Source organism: Dipodomys spectabilis, unplaced genomic scaffold (genome assembly GCF_019054845.1).
Source record: "Dipodomys spectabilis isolate Male_0828 unplaced genomic scaffold, ASM1905484v1 ptg000499l, whole genome shotgun sequence".
Taxonomy (NCBI): domain Eukaryota; kingdom Metazoa; phylum Chordata; class Mammalia; order Rodentia; family Heteromyidae; genus Dipodomys; species Dipodomys spectabilis.
The window spans coordinates 2,613,677-2,632,270 of NW_024871176.1; the positions used below are offsets into that span (position 1 = coordinate 2,613,677).

General features: G+C 49.9%; 1 protein-coding gene across 1 annotated transcript in view; it reads left to right on the forward strand.

The window, feature by feature from the left end:
* The window catches only part of Ksr2 (kinase suppressor of ras 2), a 197,574-nt gene that overhangs the window by 118,468 nt on the left and 60,512 nt on the right, over nucleotides 1-18,594 (forward strand). The window contains exons 6-7 of the mRNA XM_042669592.1: nucleotides 7,648-7,717; nucleotides 10,703-10,786. Of these exons, the coding sequence (XP_042525526.1) occupies nucleotides 7,648-7,717; nucleotides 10,703-10,786 (154 nt within the window). The remainder of the gene's footprint in view (nucleotides 1-7,647; nucleotides 7,718-10,702; nucleotides 10,787-18,594) is intronic.

An 18,594-nucleotide genomic window follows, 5' to 3' on the forward strand; every position in this document is an offset into this window, starting at 1 on the left:
CCCCCCCCCCCCCCCCCCCCCCGCCACCGCAGTGCTCCCACTCCCAGACCAATGGCTCATGGTATGGCTTCAGATCCATCTGTTGCTTTGGCCACCCAAGGCCCTGGGTAACGATGTGTACGCTTGAGGTCTCTGGAAGAAAGTTATGCCCAAATCCACAAAGAAACTTGATTTTTGACCCTAAGCCATCATAGGGCTGTGACCTTTAGAGGCATCCTGTAATTAAAACACTTCCGGGCTGGATATATTTGAGTTGGATATTGAAGCAAACAGATTTCTTGGCTGCGGCATGAATCACGTGGTGAGTGCCTTCAGTCGATGCTAAGTTCGGTGTGATGGCTAAATCAGTAGGATTTTAGCTAGTGACCGGCTCATGGCCCTCAAACGTTGAGCCGTGGAAGTATTATTAGTTTTGAGTATCTTTGGGGCTCCAAGAATCGCTAGTTGATATGACCACAGCTAAGCTGAGCTCATACAGAGTCCCTCACGTCCCTCGGCTGGAAGCTTAAGGACAGTGTGGAGCTTAGGGTATCTTTGGGGATAAGCTCGGGCTCCACTGGCCTAGCTCAGACCCGTTTGCCTGCCTGCACAGGGCTGTGGAGATGAAAAGGAATAGTTCATTTAAATCCCACAGTGTAGGTCACGGCATACAGTAGGCGCCCAGTAAGTGCTTCCTGCTGAAGGTGATAGTGCTGTGTGCTCAGAGGCCGTTATCTCCATGGAAACACTAGAGGAGAAGGTGACTGGCTCTTACATCCAAGGAGCTTTCTGCCTTGGAGATGGCCACTAACAGCTTCTCAATCTCTCTTCCTCCAGGAAGGCTTGGTTTTGCAAATTATCTTTGCATTTGTCTCAAAAGGGGGTCTCCACACGGGGCTAGGAAGCCAGCCCAGAGTTTTATAAGATACTAGGATGGACTTGCAAGTCTGGCAGATACTAGCTAGCTAACTATTTAGTTGTCGTATTGTGTGCTTTGTAAACTGGGGGTGCCAGCCCCCCGAAGTTGCGTGGATTTAATGAAGAACTGCTGCTACAAGGCACCTCTGCACGGTGGCTGAGCATGGTGAGGGGAGCCAGGTGCTGCTCCTGGGCCCGCAAGGGCCGGATGCTCTGCCCGTGGCGTCCCTTCAGTTCAGTCAGCCCAGGAGCAGACACTACCATTTCCCGTGTACCTGCACGACGAGCCTGGAGCTCGAGGTCCTGTCACTCAGCCGAGAATGTTCACAGCTCAGATTGGTGAAATAGAGGCGATGTGTCTGTCCTTCCCCCACCTGGGAGAGTATCTGGCGGGGGAGGGGTGGGGCTGGGGGGTTATCTGTTGGCTTTGCTCCAAGTCCCACACCGAGTATCCCTAAGATCCCCACAGGCCAGGAAGGTAAGGCTCTTGTTTTATTTGTTCATTTGTTACTTAGCAGCGCTAGGGATTGAACTCTGGGCCTCACTGAGCCCTTTACCTGATCTAGTCTCAGTCTAGATCTTCCTTACCTTCGCCTGCTGACTAGTTGGGATTACAGATATGTAACATGATGCACAGCCTGTAAGTTCAGCAAGGAGCTTAACAGTTCTGGTCAGAACTTATTTCTTCATTGGTGTGTTAATTTATTCATCATTCATTTATCCACTCAACACCACATTTTATCCCCTGAGTAGATTCTGAAGTAGCTGGGGAGAGACCCTTTCCCAACGATCTCTCAGTCCTGATTGAGTCTCCACAATAGACAAATTATAATTATTTAAAAAAAAAAACCTATCTTGCCATCTTCTCATGGTTACCTTTTTTTTCCCTCCCCTGGGGCTTGGAAATGTCTAAGGAATTGTCCCCCCAAGACCAGCCTGGGCCCTGGCGTATACTCCAATTTAAAAAAAAATTCTCCTTTACATCAGAGAGAGGAAACATGTTTTGATGTCATGAAAGGGACACAGCTATGGCATCAACTAGCCCTGCCTTTGCTTTTCCAGTGAGTGTGGAGCGAAGGATTTGGAGTTTTAATTGGGGGCTGCTGTGGGATTGTGACGGCTGGACAAGTCTGGGCCAGGGTAGAGGTGGGAGGTGGAAAGTGGCCTGGTTGGGGAAGCTCCAGTCTGTTTCTCCATTACCCTGCTGGGTTGACTCCTCTCAGCCACCAGAGGGAGCTCTTACATTCATAAGGTCCAGCACAACATCTGGCCTCTGGTCTAACACATAGTCAAAGTCTCTGTTGTCTTAGGACCCCCACATCTGTACTGTTTCCTTTTCCTAAAAGGCTGGCGTTTGTTGGCTCATTTACTTTCTGATTCTCCTGCTAGACTCTAAACTCAAAACGTGGTGATATTTTCCTGTCACCTGTTCAGTTCCTAAAACCATGTCTGGCACAACACAGGGGCCAGATAGTTTCTTCCAGCTCTTCCAACAAAAGACCACAAACCTAGTGGCTCAAAACCACACAGACAGACTGGCTGTTGTTTATTGGACCTGGGTTTTGTGACCTGAATTCAGAATTCAAGTCCTGGCTTTTACTTGCTTTCAACAAATGGTCTAACTTCTTGACTTTCTGTGGTTGGAGTGAGGGCAAATGATAATGGCTGGCACTCCATCAGATTGGGAGATGAATTAATATGTCACATAATGCTATTGGACTGGCTTGGTTTGAAATAATGTTTAGGATTGGGTAAGACCGAACATAAAACAGATCTGTGATTATTTTTCTTCTTCCCACTTTTCTTCTTCTTCTTTTTGTTTTGCAGCTGGGGTTTGAACTGAGTGCTTTGCAGAACTGTTGCTCTACTTACAGTCTACACCTCTAAGTGTGTGTGTGTGTGTGTGTGTGTGTGTGTGTGTGTGTGTGTGCGTGTGCGTGTGTGTGTGTTCCTTGATTTTCATCCACCTATTTGTGGTTTCCTGTCCCAGCTGGGATGACAAGTATGCACCACTATGCCCAGATAACAGTTGAGAGGGCAATCTCATGAAGTTTTCTGTGCAAGTTAGCCTCAAATCACATTCCTCCCATTTCTAGCCTCCCATATAGTAGCTAAGGTAGACAAGCATGAGCCACTGGTAACCCAGATCTTCTCCATTTCTTTCTCTTCCCCTGCCTTCAGTTCCTTATCACCAAGTTTTACCTGATGTCTTTGTATTCACACTTCTGTGTTCTTTCCCAGTGCCCACCTCACTTTATTAGCCTGACTTTAGACTCAGCAAGACAGAGTCTGAGATTTTCATTATAAAGCTTAACATCGTATGGACACTTGGTTTGTTTAACACTGGTTTCTTCTGTTAGGAGTTCTGTGTGTCTTTCTGACTACCAAGGTGGTTACCAAGGCCAGGCTGCTAGGTTTGTTTAACACTGGTTTCTTCTGGTAGGAGTTCTGTGTGTCTTTCTGACTACCAAGGTGATTACCAAGGCCAGGCTGCTAGGTTATTCCCCTTGTGTTGCGAAGTATTCATTTTTGAGAGGGCAGAGACATCTGTAGACTCATGCAAAAGAAGAAGAAACCTTCCTGCATCCATTGCTTTATCATTCTAGGCACTGGAAATGAAAATATTTAAGAAGAAATGTCTGTGACTCTCCCCCCAAGCCCACAGGCAGCTGGGATGTGCAGCATCCTGCGTCCATGTCTGCAGGACTTCTTAACAGAAAACGAGGGAGAGAAAAGGGCTTCTGTGTGGGCACAGAGACATTTTAATAAGTGCTTTGATTGTTTAACAGCAGTCTCAGGATTGGTTAAATTGCTGGAAATGTGATTCTCCTTCTCTGCTAAGAGAAGTCCTCGATTCTCATGGATTATCTCTCTGTTCTCCTTTCCAATAGGTTCTCTTTGCTCTTAAGGCTTCCAGGAGTAAATTGAAACCCAAAGAAAGTAAAGCAAGGCTGTTCATGTTCAAGTCTGCACGCCCACATAGAGCTCTGAGGACTTGAGGCTGGGAGACCATACTTGATGTGTGATGTAGCTGACAGAAGCCACTGGGAAGGGAGATCAAACCACCCTGCTTGATCTTGTGTGCTCTTCTGGAAGGGCGCTGCCCTTGAGAATAGAATCCGGGTCGTGTGGACCCTGTCCGAAGGGTCTGTTCTGTGCTCTCAGTCCTCTGCAGCTCCAGCTGCTGTTTGGTGTTGCTGATTGTTTTGGTGAGTGGTCATGATGGTGCTTAGGGAGGAGTTAGTTAGAGAATCAGGAATTCTTTTCCTTATTTTTAAAAATTTTTGTGCCAGTTCTGGAACTTGAACTCAGGACCTGGGGGTTGTCCTTGAGCATTTTCACTCAAGGCTGGTGCTGTACCGCTTGAATCACAGCTCCACTTCTGTATCTTTGGTAGTTGATTGGAGCTAAGTGTCTCACAGACTTTCTTGCTTAGACCTTGCTTCAAACCATGATCCTCAGATCTTAGCCTCCTGAGTAACCAGGATGACAGGTGTGAGCCATCAGTGCCTGGCTAAGAATTAGGAATTTTCAGTCTTGGCTGACATTTTGAGCCATTTGAGGATGGGAGGAGGGGGTATGTCTGTGTATTTCAGGATATTGAACCAGCCTCTCTGGCCATCCCTCACTAGATTCTAGGATACACCCCCCGCACATGCACACTCCACCCCCCCCCCCCCCCCGCACAGTGCAATACCCCAAGATATCCCCCAGACATTGCCAAGTAAGGAAGCAATGTTCCTCTAGCTGAGAGCCTTGAGGCTTCTGGGAGGCATGGGGCAATGGTACTTGGCTGTCTATGACCTTTATTAGATCGCTGCACCTGTCTGAAATATTGTCTCCCTTTGTGCCTGAGACAAATGGTAGCACTTTTAGTGCTTCCCATGGGCAGAATTTCCAGGCACAGCATGGCACCATGCACATATGGAGGGAGCAGTGTACTCTGTGTTTCTATGACAATAGTCCTGGTTTTGCATGCATGTACACTATGTGTACACTTGGCTCTAGGCACTGTGCTGTGAGGTGGGGGTGCAAAGGTGGAATGTAGCCCTTGCTTCTGCAAAGGTAGGCAGATTTGTTGCTGTGTTACCTGGGTCTTCACTCACAGCAGACATTACTAATGGTCTTATGTGCTTTCCTGGGGAGCCTCAGCATCCTTCTCAACACAGCGCCCTAGTCAGGCAGTACGAGTGGCTCATGAGACGAGAGGCATTTGGTGCCTCTGGTGGTGTTTTCTTTTTTTGTCAGTTGTGGACTTGAACTCTGGGCCTGGGCGCTGTCCCTGAGCTCTTCAGCTCAAGGTGAGCGCTCTACCACTTGAGCCTCAGCGCCACTTCTGGTTTTCTGGTTGTTAATTGGAGATAAGAGTCTCATGGACTTTCCTACCCGGGTTGGCTTTGAACCATGATCCTCAGGTCTCAGCCTCCTGAGTAGCATTACAGCCGTGAGCCACCAGCTCCCGGCTGTGCCTCTGGTTTGCTGGAAGTTTCATGTGAAAGCTGTGCCTTCCCCGGCATGGGAGTGGCAGTCACAGGTGAGGTCTTTGCTCTACCTCCTGTATCAGCTCCTTGAGGAGGCAGGAATTAGAACAAGAATATATTTGAATTGTTTTTCTCTCTTGTCTTTTTTTTGTTGTTGTTGTCACTCTCAGAAACTAAAACATGGGGGAAGTGGGCTTTGATGAGTTTTGCTTTTCGGTTAAGCTGGAGGAAATTCCACAGGCTGTGATGGTGATTGATATGTCATGCTGTCTGTTTCTTGAGTTTTCTCTGCCCTTTTGGGCTCAGAGAATCATTAGCTGTCTTAGAAAGGTTTCCCGCTTTCCAGGGGCACCACTGGGGTCTCGGGAAACAGCTTTCAGATGGCTGGCGACAGTGTCACCAGACAGAAGAGAGAATGAGTGGACTGGGGTTAAATGCTCCTGATGGGTCCTGACATGCCGGCTCCCTCCCTCCCTGCTCTGTTCCATAACAATAGCTGTGAAAAACGAGGGGCGTCTGCAACCCTGAAACAAGACCACACCATCCATCTGCTGGGAAGAGAGCCCCATCCCCCGCGCAGCTCGAGTTCACAGGCGGCATAGGAGTTCATTTCTGCTCTCATCTCGCCTCGGGGGCCTCCGGGGCCGAGGAGAGGCTGGTGCAGATGGCCAGACAGTGAGAGAAGCTGGGGCTGGAGCCAGGGTCTGCGCAAGACCTTGAACCACCGACGGACAGAGTGACAGCGCAGCCCACTGGCATTCACACTGAACGTGCAAGAAATGACCACATAGGGAGACGCCTATTGTGAAGGCTGCATGGGTTATTCCTTCTTTGTCACTCTCATTTGTCATTCCATCTATCCGCCCATTTTCATCTACCTATCTGTCCTTCTACCCACTCAGCTATCCATTATCCATCCATCCATCCACCAATTATCCATCCACTTACGCATCTATCCACCCATTCATTACCATTCTCCATCCATCCACCCACCCATTCATTATCTCTGCATCCACTTACCTGTTCGTCTGTCTTTCCATCCATCCACCCATTATCCATCCATTCATTCATCCACTATTCTGGTATGACATTAAATGGCACATACTAAAAGAAGTTAGCTAACAGTGTAACTACAGCCAATAGAAAATGGGATAGAGTAATACAGTTTTCTGGTTTTGGGGGGATTTTTTTTTTTTTTTTTTTTTTTTTTTTTTTTTTTTCAGGTAAGGGGTAGGTTTATTCAGTAGACCTGCTGGGACCAGGCAAGGTTGGCACTCCACGTGGCTGGGAAAGAGAGAGAGGAAAGAGCTAGAGCAGAGAGAGAGCAGACAGAGCTAGAAAAGAAGAGCAAGAGGAAGAGCTAGAAACGAACAGAGAGATGCTGGGACCAGGCAAGGTTGGCACTCCACGTGGCTGGGAAAGAGAGAGAGGAAAGAGCTAGAGCAGAGAGAGAGCAGACAGAGCTAGAAAAGAAGAGCAAGAGGAAGAGCTAGAAACGAACAGAGAGATAAAGCTTGGGGGGATTTTTTTAATGTTTCATTTTGTTTTGTTTTGCTTTGTTTTAAAGACGAGGCCTCTGTGCAGCCCAGGCTGGCTTTGAACTCTCAGTCCTCCTGTCTCGGCCTCTTCCTAGTGCTGGGATTATAGGTGTGTATCACCTACCATGCCTGGCTTAGAGTTCACTTTTGAAATAAGCACTTCAGTGGATTCACTATAAGATGTTAAAGAGTTAATTTCATGAGTTGCACAACTCTGGCAGAAATGAGACTGGGCTGGCCTTGTGGGCATTGGTAATGGCTACACACAACTTCACCAGGATGCAGGCTGTCAAGTCCCTCTAGCCAGGATGTGCTGCTGCTAGACAAGGCCTTGAGCAAGGGACTTGCCCTCTCTCAGGCTCAGTATCCCCATCCGTGCAGTGGGGGAGCTGGCACCTTCGTTCCTGTGGTGGTTTTGAGGATGTAGGCTGCACTGTGCGACTGCGGTTCCTGTGACTCATGGGCACATGCGTGGCACCTGCTACATCCTCCGTAAATGGAAGTGATGGCTGATTCTATTCATTCTACAGCTGGTTTCTCATAAGGCATCTTCTGGCTGTACTGCCCAGGGAGCCTTGCAGTTGTGGATGTAACAGTATTCTGCTGCTGGTGCCTTCAGCAGGTGAAGGTGTCCGGCCATCATTCCTTTTCGTCCCAGGGCTCGGCCAGAGCCTGGCAGCCCCCTACCACGGTGTAACAAGCCTTTCTCCTCCACTCTTCTCTCTCTGTAGACACACTGTCAGTGCCGCGCTGGTCCCCGCAGATTCCCCGCAGAGACCTGGGCAACTCCATCAAACACAGGTAGGCTGCCTGTGTGCACCTGTAAACCCGGGCATGGGTGGGCGAGGTAGGACAGAATATTTGGCCCCAGCTCCTTCATTACCATGGTAACTAGAGGTCTGAGACCAGCGCCTCTCACAAGCTTGCCTTTCGTCAAAGTCACCAGGCTTTGGAGTCACTGCCTATGTTCCAAATTCAGAGTGAAGGGGGCTGGGGGGTTTAGCCCACCCAGTGCGCGCAAGGCCCTGGGTTTGGTCCTCAGCCCTGGGGGGGGAAAAAAGCTACAAAAGACCAAATTCAGAGTGAAAAAGCTTTGAAACTTTGAGAAAGTTGTTTGCTTTCTCTTTTTCATCAAGTAAGTCTTCCTACCTCCAGGATAGTTATGAAAGTTAAGTGAGTTAATACACACACACACACACACACACACACACACACACACACACACACACACACAAAGTGCTTCTCACAGGCACATAGTAAATGAACAGTAAATGCTGTTGCTTTAGGTCCTAATTTTGGGTAATTCTTACCCAGGAAATACAAGGTTGTGGGCTGGACCCTGGTGCTTATTCTCTCCTGAGGTGGAGGCAGGCTGGGGCTGCTGCTGGCAGGGTGATAGGATAACTTCCCCAGGGTTATACCTGCCTTTGTTGGGAGTGGGTTTTAGCTACTACTAGTCTGCCCTTATAACAAGTTGCTTAGTACCCTTTCCCACATCTGACTTTCTGTGGTTTGCCCCATTGCCTTACGATCTCTTTGGGATGAATATGATCACCCTCATTTGATAGATAAGGAAACTGAGGCCTTGGGGGGAGGGGGAACCACTATGGGCTCAGCCAGACAGCTGAGGGTGTTCCATGCTGTGAGGCCTCTGTGAGCCAGCTGATGGTCCCATGCATGGATTCTTTCCTCTAGGTGTTTCTGTGTCAGTGTTGCAACACTGAGCAGGATGTAAGGCCTGTGTCTCCAGAACGCTGTCCACCTAGAGGAAACTCAGCCAACAGACTGTGACAGTCCCCAGGGATCCCAACTGGGGGAGGGACACACCAGGGGTGGAGACATAGCCACAGCTGGAGGTCACCCTCACTGGAGTGGCATCTTGTCAGCGGCTTTTGAAAGAAGTATGTTGACAGGATAGTTGTCAAACCTCAAATGAGAAAAATTGGAGGAAGCTGTGAGAAATATGTGATAGATGCCTGTGGTCAGGCTGTGAGCTGCAGAGAGGAGGAGCAAACACGAGGTCTTCACCGTGTAGGCTGCCCACAGCACCCAGGGTCGGCCACGCCCTTGGCTTAGCCACGCCCCTGGACTGGCCACACTCCTGATTGAGCTCTGCTTCAGGATTGGCCGCAACCCTGAATTGTCTACATCCCCGATTGAGCTTGGCCTCTGGATTGGCCACATTCTGTCTCAGCCACACCCCTGAATTAGCCACACCCCCTATTGAGCTTTGCTCCTGGACTGGCCATGCTCCTGAATTGTCTACATCCCTGAGTCTGCTGTGTTTCTAACTTGGCCACACCCCTGGCTTAGTTTCATCTCTGCCTCAGCCACACCCCAGGATTGGCCCTGATTTATCTTCATCCATGAATTGGCCCTACTCCTGCCATCTATATCCTAGCTTAAGGTCATTTCCTAGATAGAGGTCACCCCCAGGCTTTGGAACCTGCTAGTGCCTCAGTTTCTGTATTTATGCAGAGCTAAGAGGGAGCAACCAGGTCATCTGAGACTTGGGACTGGGTTCGTAGAGGTGGTCTGTTCATCTTTAGTCGCTCTGTGTTTCTCCTTGGGCTTCATGTCAGGGGCTAGAGATGGGTACTCAGCCCAGCCTTGGTGAAGAAACCAAATTAAAATCCCATTCTCTCTCAGCAGTCACTTCAGCCAGAGCCAGGCAACAAGGAGAGAGCTGACCCTGGGGACAGGCCAGGGTTGGAAAGGGAATTCCCCCCCTTATCCCACCCCCCCCCCCCACCATGTACACTTGTGCTCTATCCCCGCTCTTCTGGCTGCTGGGAGAATAGCTGCCCCGTGCCATTCCTGAGAGCTGCTGCCTTCCACAGAACAGACTCTTGTTATACTCCTTGGCCCTGCTCAGGGGGCCCAACAAGTCCAGAACTGGGGGCTCTGCTCAGCATACCACTATATTTGCTTAGCTGTGGAGTCTTCAGGCTCCAGCTTGTTCTGTTTGGAGAGGGATTGACCCAGATTGCCATGATGGTACAGCCAAGAGAGGCTGCCTTTCCCTCAAAATTCTCTGCCTCCAAGTTATGTAATCACTTCCCATTTCCCATTTGACACTGGAAGCGGTGAAGATTAGATACGACTCCTGCCGACGGTGGCACAAATTGAAAATTAAAATTAACTGTGACCTGACAACCTTCAATCCTTTTCCTGGGAGCCTTGCTTGGCTTGCTGCTGCCTCCTCCCAATGGGATCTGGGGATAGAAGGCACCCAGCAGCCTTGTCTGGGAGTTAATCAAATGGGTTCCTACCCACACTGGTAATAGGGCTCCCTGGGAGATTGCTAAACTCTGTTTGCAGTTTGAGAGGTAGGGGAGCTGATGGTCAAAGGCTTTCCCTTTTGGGGGACTCCTTCATTCCAATAGTTGGGCTCCATTCCTCTATTCTGAAACCAAACTTGGCCCAGAGTAGAAGACCCCTCATCAGTTTTTGTCTAATGAATGAAATAGGCCATCTATTATAAATGTTCAAGTTTGTAAGATATTCATAACCCGATTAATCCGTCCAATACTAACTTGGTGCCAGGCCCCTGGGGAAAGCCCTAGGCACGCATGACTTCATTTAATCCTCCTGACAACCCATGAGGCCAACACTGTGGCCATCCAGGTGAAGGGACGGAGGGTCCAGCAGTTTAAGCAACTTGAGGAAGAGAGTCACCGATGTTGGAGGAAGCAGGATTGGATTCCAGTACTCAAGGGCGTCCTCCTAGAGATTGGTTGATTGCTATCCTCTGCTCCTTGAAACATTTCTGTCTCTCTTCTACAGGTTTTCCACCAAGTACTGGATGTCTCAGACGTGTACGGTCTGTGGAAAGGGGATGCTTTTTGGTCTCAAATGTAAAAATTGCAAGTAAGTGGCTGTACTTGGAAGGGACTTTCCGAAGCACCTGCCGTCAGCGAGGCACGTGCAGCACCTGATGAGAGCCTGGGAGGTTGCTTTCTTTTGAGAGAGTCCTTTGGTCCACTTTAGACATTCAACATTCGGGCGGGGGAAGAGGACAGTGCAGAGGGGGTTGGGTGATTCTGGGTCATAATCCCCACTGACAGAACATAGTAGGGAACACAGAACACTGGGCCGGCACACGTGGAAGCTCCATGCTCGGATTGTCTAGGATCAGGGGCTGGCAAGCCTGTCCTCCCACAAATCACACTGTCAGTATTTGAAGTTTTGCAGCCCATTAGTGGAGGAATCTGCATGGCAGCTTCTTAGCCGAGCCTCTTCAGCTCAGGAACATTCCTAGACAAAGTAGGCACAAAGCAATGAACTTATTCCAGCAAAATCTGATGTAGAAAAACCAGCCTAGTCCTGTGTGGTTTGCTGATTCCTGGCTCTTGGAGTTGGTAGGGGCCTTTGCGTCTCCCTGCTTTCTCTCCTCAGGGCACTTCTCTGAAGGAGTATTACCATTCGAGTCTCAGCCAGGAAAAGCCATAGCTGGAAAGTAGCAGTCAGGACTTGAACCCAAACTCCATAACTCCTGTTCTAGTCACTGTGTCCTTACGTACTGGCTAGACAGCTGGACCACCCAGCCCCGCTACCTCTTCCCACTCCTTCCCCATGTCCATTCTGTCATGGCTGACCAAAGGGAGGGAGGGAAGCAAAAGAAAACTCACTCCAGGTGTGAGCTCAGCTATCACACTAAGCTGGGTTCAAATCCCACCTCTGTGTCCCTGTGTGGCCTTGGATAAGTCCCCAGTAGTTTCATCTGTGGGAGAGGAATAATTAATAATCAGATCTGTCGTGGGGGGCAGTAAAGCACTCCTCAAACCAGCATGCCGAGGACAGCACAGCGCCCACATTGAGTTCCCAGGCTGGCTCTGGCTCCTTGCACCAGGTATATTAGCTATCCGCTCAGGTCCCATCGCTGCAAAGTGGCCAACAGCACTCACTCCGCCTTAGGGGAAGAGTCTAGGAATTCCCCTTGCACTCCTGCCTGGCCTTGCTCTGCCCAGTTAGCAGGCAGAGGTTGCTGTCTGTCTTTCGGGTCCTTTCGGGCCTCCCTCATCCCTGCTCCTCCCTGATAGACAGGGGTGGGATAGCCATCCTGGTCATCTCTCACCTGCCTGAGAAGGTCAGGCTGAACCCTTCGAGCTTCCTGATTGCGGAGAGCAGAGCATTGTTTCCTTCCAGCTCTGAGGGAGCCATGGGTGGAGACAGTCACTGCCCAGGCATTGTCTGGCAGCCCCACAGCCCACAGTGACCCCTGGAGGGGGGCCTGGCAACAGGGGCCAGGGCTGGCTGCAGGATCCATAGGCATTTGGAACTACCAGGGTACCAGGGCTGAGGTTTAGGTCCCAGCTCCATCACTGAACTCTTGGGTGTGAACTCCAGCTTTTTCAAGTCTGTTGTGTTGGCCTCAGTTTTCCCATCGGCACATGGCCACAGGGCTGTCAGACGAACTCAGTGAAATGCACTGGCCCAGTGTTGTAGCCAGGAACATCCCTCTTCACCTGGTGAAGAGTTCAAAGCTAGCTGTGGCGGGATTGCCCTGATCACCAATTTGCCCCTAGAAATGCTGGTCAGGAAGTGAAGACCCTTAGAGACACGTTGCTCTGATAGTGTAGTGTACGTACATTGTGGAGAGGTGGCAGGAAGTGGGAGGCCCTTTCTCAGAGATACCTCCTAAACCATTCTTCGTTTCAGTCAACAACTACTTATTAGTTGGATCGTGAATATGCTAGATTGAGTAAATGCTAGGGATGGGAAATGTCCCAACCTCCTCCAAGTCCTTCTGTCAGTTTTTGTTGTTGTTGTTGTTATTGTTTGTTTTCCAGATTTGTTTTGTCTTTTGTTTTCTTAGATCTTTGCTGTGATTGGCTTTGGATCACCATCCTCCTATCTGCTAGCTAGCTGGAACTATAGATGTGTATTACTAAGCCCAGCCCTGCACCTGTGTTTTGACTGTGGGATCAGGTGTGGACACCTGTGGTGTCCTGTTGGCACTCACCAAGTTTTGCATTCTGGGTTTCAGATTTTGGGATTAGAAATGCTCAGCTGTAATCTGTAAACACTGTGTACCAAGGTGTCTTCCAGGCACTGGGGAGGAGTGGGGAATTAAAGGGACAAAATCCATGTCCTGGTGGGTGGGCAGGAGGTGCACAGCCAGTAAACCAAGTAAAGTTCTTAAAGGAGGTCTTGAAGGGATAAGGCTGAGAAACTAAGAGACAGGAGGAAGTAGAGAAGGGAAAATAGGAATTAAAGAGGTCAGGAAAGGTCTCCTGCTAGAGTGAGAATTTAAGATGCAGGATTCTGTGGCCCAGGTCATTTTCTGTCCCCGAAAGCAGCCAGAGGTGCACATTTGAGTCTCCCAGGCAGGAAATGATTTATTCTTGTGATCCCTTTAGCCCAGAGCATTCTGTGCTTGCCAGAGACTCCCTGGGTGGCAGGAACTGGGCTCTACTGTCCATTGCATGGGAGAGGCCCAGGACCAGAAGCACTTGGGGGCTGGGGGCATCCTCAGGCCTCCCTACAGTTGAGTTAGAAATTGTATTTGGTTATTCTCCAGCTGCTGAGTGATCCCCACATTTCTTTTTCTTAAATTATGGTCCTCGACCTTTTGGTTTTCTGAGGTAGTGTGTCTTGCTATGTAGAACAAACTCACAGTCTTCCTTCCTCAGCCTCCCAAGTATTGGGATTACAGGTGTGCACCACCACACCTAGCAGTGGGTCTCACTTGAGCATGCACAGAACGTGCTGGTGGGTTGTAGCACAGATGCAATGTGGGCTGCACTCCTCTGGAGTCTCTGCTCCAGGATCTCTGCAGTCTGCACATCCTGCAAGTTCCAGGTGGTTAGGAGGCCTCGGTTCTAGGCCCCCACTTGGGAGAGCCACAGCCTGATGGAGAGGTAGCAGTGTAAAAGCCAAATCAAGCCTTCCTGTCTGGCTGGATGTTTTTGTGAGGATGATCAGTACTTCTCCAGTTTGGAGAAGTACAAGTTCCTCTGTTTTTCTGCTCTGAGCCTCCCTGTATAGATCTGGCTTTTGTTTGTCTTCATCTCTCCTGAAATTCATGCAATAAATAGTTGTGTAATGAGTCATAAAGATAGCCTGTGATTGGGAAGCCAGGCTGTAGGACAGATAGGCCCAGATTTGAGTCCAATTAGTATGTGATCCCTCAGATTGCTTACCTTCCTTTGGAACATGGGGGTAATAGCTTCCTAGCTAGCTTGTTTCAAAGGAAAACCAAGCAAGTTTACCACTGTGTTTCATGTTTATTTTTGTACCTGGCTCACTCGAAGTACTTAATCTCTGGAAGCTAACCTGATTTCTACTTGAAGAATTAATTAGTTTTGGGGTACCCCTCCACCCAGGAAACCAGAAACTTCTCCACATCTAGCCACCCCCTTCCCTCCTGCTTCAGCTTAGTGCCCACTTCCTGAGGAATTATCATCAAGCTGTCTTGTTGGTGTTCTGAATAGAGAGATTAATGAACTGATGAGAAATTAAAGCCCAGAAAGCAATCTGCAGTTATCGAAATCGAGGCGTCTTCGTCTGATAGGTTCATAAGCGCCGAATGCAGCGGTCCAGTGTCAGCACAATCCACGGATTGTCTGATAGCTGTGGATCCAGCTGGCTCAAGTTTGCTTTTGCAGGAAGATGCTGGTGGGTTTCCCAGCCCTCAGGCATGTGTTATCTGCTTCCTTCTGTGCTCCCAGGTCCTTCCAGAAGTTCCTGCAAACTCAGGTCTTGGTCTTTGAGAACCTTTGTACCTTAGTCTTCATTTCTTGCAGACAGATGCACAGAAGTGATTTGGGAGGCTTCAAGCTGTAGCTAAAGAATCGATGCCAAGATGTATTTATTTTATTTTTTCTGTACAAGGCAGAGTACAGAAACACAGGCAAGATCTTCCTAGCCACCACGGAGAAGTGGCACTGTAGTCTGGCTGTTTTCTTGCGCTGCACAGCCTCTGTTGTGGGTTGTGCCTTGGCTCTGAGAAGCGTGGCCAGCCCGGCCTAGTGTGCTTACAGTCATGGTCAGCTCCCAAGGTGAGCCCAGGCCCCACCCAGGACTGGATGGAAGTGGCAGCTGGATCTCTTGGCAGACTCCCTGGGTTGCACTGTGGAGCTCCAGGTCTGGAGCTCCGGGCCCTTATAATAGGCCTCCCTGCTGTTTTCTGCTTGTCCTCCATCTGTGAGGGAGGGACTTGGCTATCCAGAGAGCACTGGGCAACAGGGAGAATATATTGGCACAGAGGAAGCCTGGTGGGGTGCATGGATGGGGTAGGATGCACATCAAGGGTGCCTGTCCCTGAGGACCTTGTGAAGGAAAAGGATTTAGCAGGTGAAGCAGGGCAGGGAGGAAAGGCTTGCAGCAGGACTTGAGACTTTTTGGAGTTTATTTTGCAGTGGTTTCCATCAGGCACCGGGGATAGGGTGATTGATTCTGCTTTGAAACTATGCTCTGCCCTGACCACTGACTTTCCAGCTCCTCTCTGGGAAAGCAGTTTTGGCCTTCATCCTGAGGGTGGGCCTCAGTCATGGGGGGAGGGGGGGGAGGATGCTGAGGTCACGATGGCCACTTCCTGGGCAGGGGCAAGCGAAACAGTAGCCAGGGGTGCTGGCGTCCCGAGACTCCCCAGCTCTGGAGGTCCAGGTTGGTTGCAAGCACATTAGCATAGGTTCTGAGGTGCGGTCCCCCTCCTTGGGAGAATCCAGGGTCTGGCCCATGTTCGTGAGCACATCCATGCCTTGGTGTTGAGCTCATCTCCCTTGGCCTGCATGGTGTTTGGGGGCTGGCAGGTCCCTAATGCAGGGTTGGAAAAAAAATCCCTCGAGGCAGACTGGCTCCACGGTGTGTGCGATTTATGTGGCAGAGCTCCCTGCAGGACCAGCCGATTCTGGAATTACCTGAAACCAAATCCCACTTAGCTTTTTCTCCCCACTTGCACCCTTGCTGCCTCACAGCGGGACGGGTTTCTCCTTGAATACATCCCTTGCAAGAATCCCACGCTCAGCATAGGCTTCTAGGGAGCCCAGCTCATGGCAGTAAAAGGACCGCAGGGATACAGACTCGGGGCAGGAGGAGCTGAGCTCAGGTCCCCAGTCTGACCACTTCCTGGCCGTGTGATTTTGAGGAAATGACTAAACCTCTCTGATGTACAATGAGGCAGATGTACTCGCTCAGCATGCTGAAGATGAGTGCCCCAGTCACATTCATGGCTTGGAGATTTGGTCAAAACCTTTAAATAAATGGCTACCATTTAACACAGGAAGCAGAGTGGCTTATGGGAGTTGAAGCAAGAGTGGGGTTCTGGAAAGTTCTGGATATTTCTCACCTTGCTGTGGCTCTTGTTTTCCAGTATTCCTTGGGGATTTTTTTTCCCAAACCATACGGTTTCTTGGGAGATATGCTAAAGGTAGACCTCAGGAATTCTCAGCCTCGCCTCTGTTCAGTATTTGGAGCTAGATCATTCTGGTTGCAATTCTGTGCATTAAGCAGTCCTTAATAGCTAGTTGTGACAACAGAAAACGTCTCCAGATGTTGCCAGATGCCCCCCAGGGCTGCAGAATTGCCCCCATTGGAGTGGAGTGCGCATGACTGAGTGTCAGTAGGCCAGTGCCAGTCACTTGCCCCATGGACGCACCCAGCAAACACCTGCAGCTTCTAGGGTGAATTATACTTTTCCCACTGGAAAGGTATAGAGTGAATGATGGGGTTTCTCACCCTGTATTTATGGGTGGTGATTATAGGGCTGTATTCTCTCATAGGGTGGCCAGATACCCCACTTTGCCTGGGACTTTCCCAAAGTTAGCACTAAAATTCCCAAGTGCCCAGAAGCTTCCATGTCAGATCATGTCACGTAGCAGAGGCAAATACATGTACATGCTCCATCGGGTTACCACCCACTTCTGAGGCAGTGGTTGCTTCCCTGGGCACTCGGGATGTGCTGGCAGCCAGGATTAGCTAGGATGGGCTTTCTAGTTTCTTCTAGGAATGCTTCAACACTATCTCCACAGTTCCCTCCCCACCCTCCCCCAACCTTGCCCCTGCTGCCCTAGCTGACTGGACTTGCTTACATTTCCTTCTTTCCACACCACTGCTCCCCTCAGTAATTTGCACTTAAATAAGCCATGCCTCCTTGCTCAGTTTGGTTATATTGTGGGGCCTTTTCACTCAGATTGGCTGAGTTTTCAATTCCCTCCCTTGCCCTGTGTTCTCCTCACCTGCGTTCTTGTACCCATCATTCCATGTTTGATTTGAATTATTCCTGGTTTTGCAAAAATGGAGCCAGCCACAAGTGCTAGGAGATCAGAGTGTAAAGTCTGCCTGTATCGGTCTGAGCCACTGGATGCATTCCTTGCTTCCGACCTTTGCAAACTGGAGAAATCACAAATGCCAATGTTGCAGCTGCCGCCAAGTTCCTGGAAGCTTTGGGAATTCGTACAACAGGCAGGATATTGACAGGATATAATTATGAGCGCGCATTTCAGAGATCACCAGCTTGAATCTTGAACTTACTTTGCCATTAATAGAAACACTTCAGCTTTTTGCAATAATTATCATGGGTATTAACGGTCCCTTTTCTGCATTTTAAACCTATTCTAAGCAAAAATCACAGTCCAATTACAGTTGTATGTGAGAGACGAGGAAGCTGAAGTGAGTTGGTGTAGTGATAGTGCTGCTGGGGGTGGGGAGGGGGTGATGGTAGTAATAATGGTGATGATGGCGGTGGTGAAGGTGATGTCGATGATAGTGGTGGTGGTGACGGTGGTGATGGCATTGGTTAAAGTGACGATGATGGTGATGGTGGTAGTTATGATAATGGTGGTGATGATGGTAACATTGGTGATGGTGATCGTGGTGGTGGTGGTGGTGATGATCGTGGTGATGATGGAGATGACGGTGGTGATGATGGTGATTATGATGATGATGATGATGGTGGTGGTGGTGGTGGTGATGGTGGTGGTGGTGGTGGTGATGGTGATGGTGGTGGTGGTGGTGGTGGTGGTGGTGGTGGTGGTGGTGGCGGCGATGGTGGTGGTGGTGGTGGTGATGATGGTGGTGGTGGTGGTGGTGGTGGTGGTGGTGGTGGTGATGGTGGTGGTGGTGGTGGTGATGGTGGTGGTGATGGTGGTGGTGGCGGCGGTGGTGGTGGTGGTGGTGGCGGCGGTGGTGGTGGTGGTGGTGGCGGCGGCGGTGGTGGTGGTGGTGGTGGTGGTGGTGGTGGTGGCGGCGATGGTGGTGGTGGTGGTGGTGATGATGATGGTGATGGTGGTGGTGGTGGTGGTGGTGGTGGTGGTGGTGGTGGTGGTGGTGATGGTGGTGGTGGTGGTGGTGATGGTAGTGGTGGTGGTGGTGATGGTGATGGTGGTGGTGGTGGTGGTGGTGGCGGCGATGGTGGTGGTGGTGGTGGTGGTGATGATGATGGTGGTGGTGGTGGTGGTGGTGGTGGTGGTGGTAATTCTCAGGAATCTTCCCGAAGATCCACCGTGCCTTGGTTAAATCCCTGTGCCTGCCCCCTGCTGAGGAGGAGGAAGGGAATGGATGGGGTGCACTGCACACAATGAGGGTGCAGTTTACAAGAAACAAAGCATTTTCCAGAAAAAAAAGAAAGATCCCTAATCAGCAATATTTAATTGATTTTTTCCCCTCTGCCCACTCTTCCTCCCTTTCCTTGCTTTTCTCTGCTCTCCCACCATGTCTCCAGTATCTATTCAGCA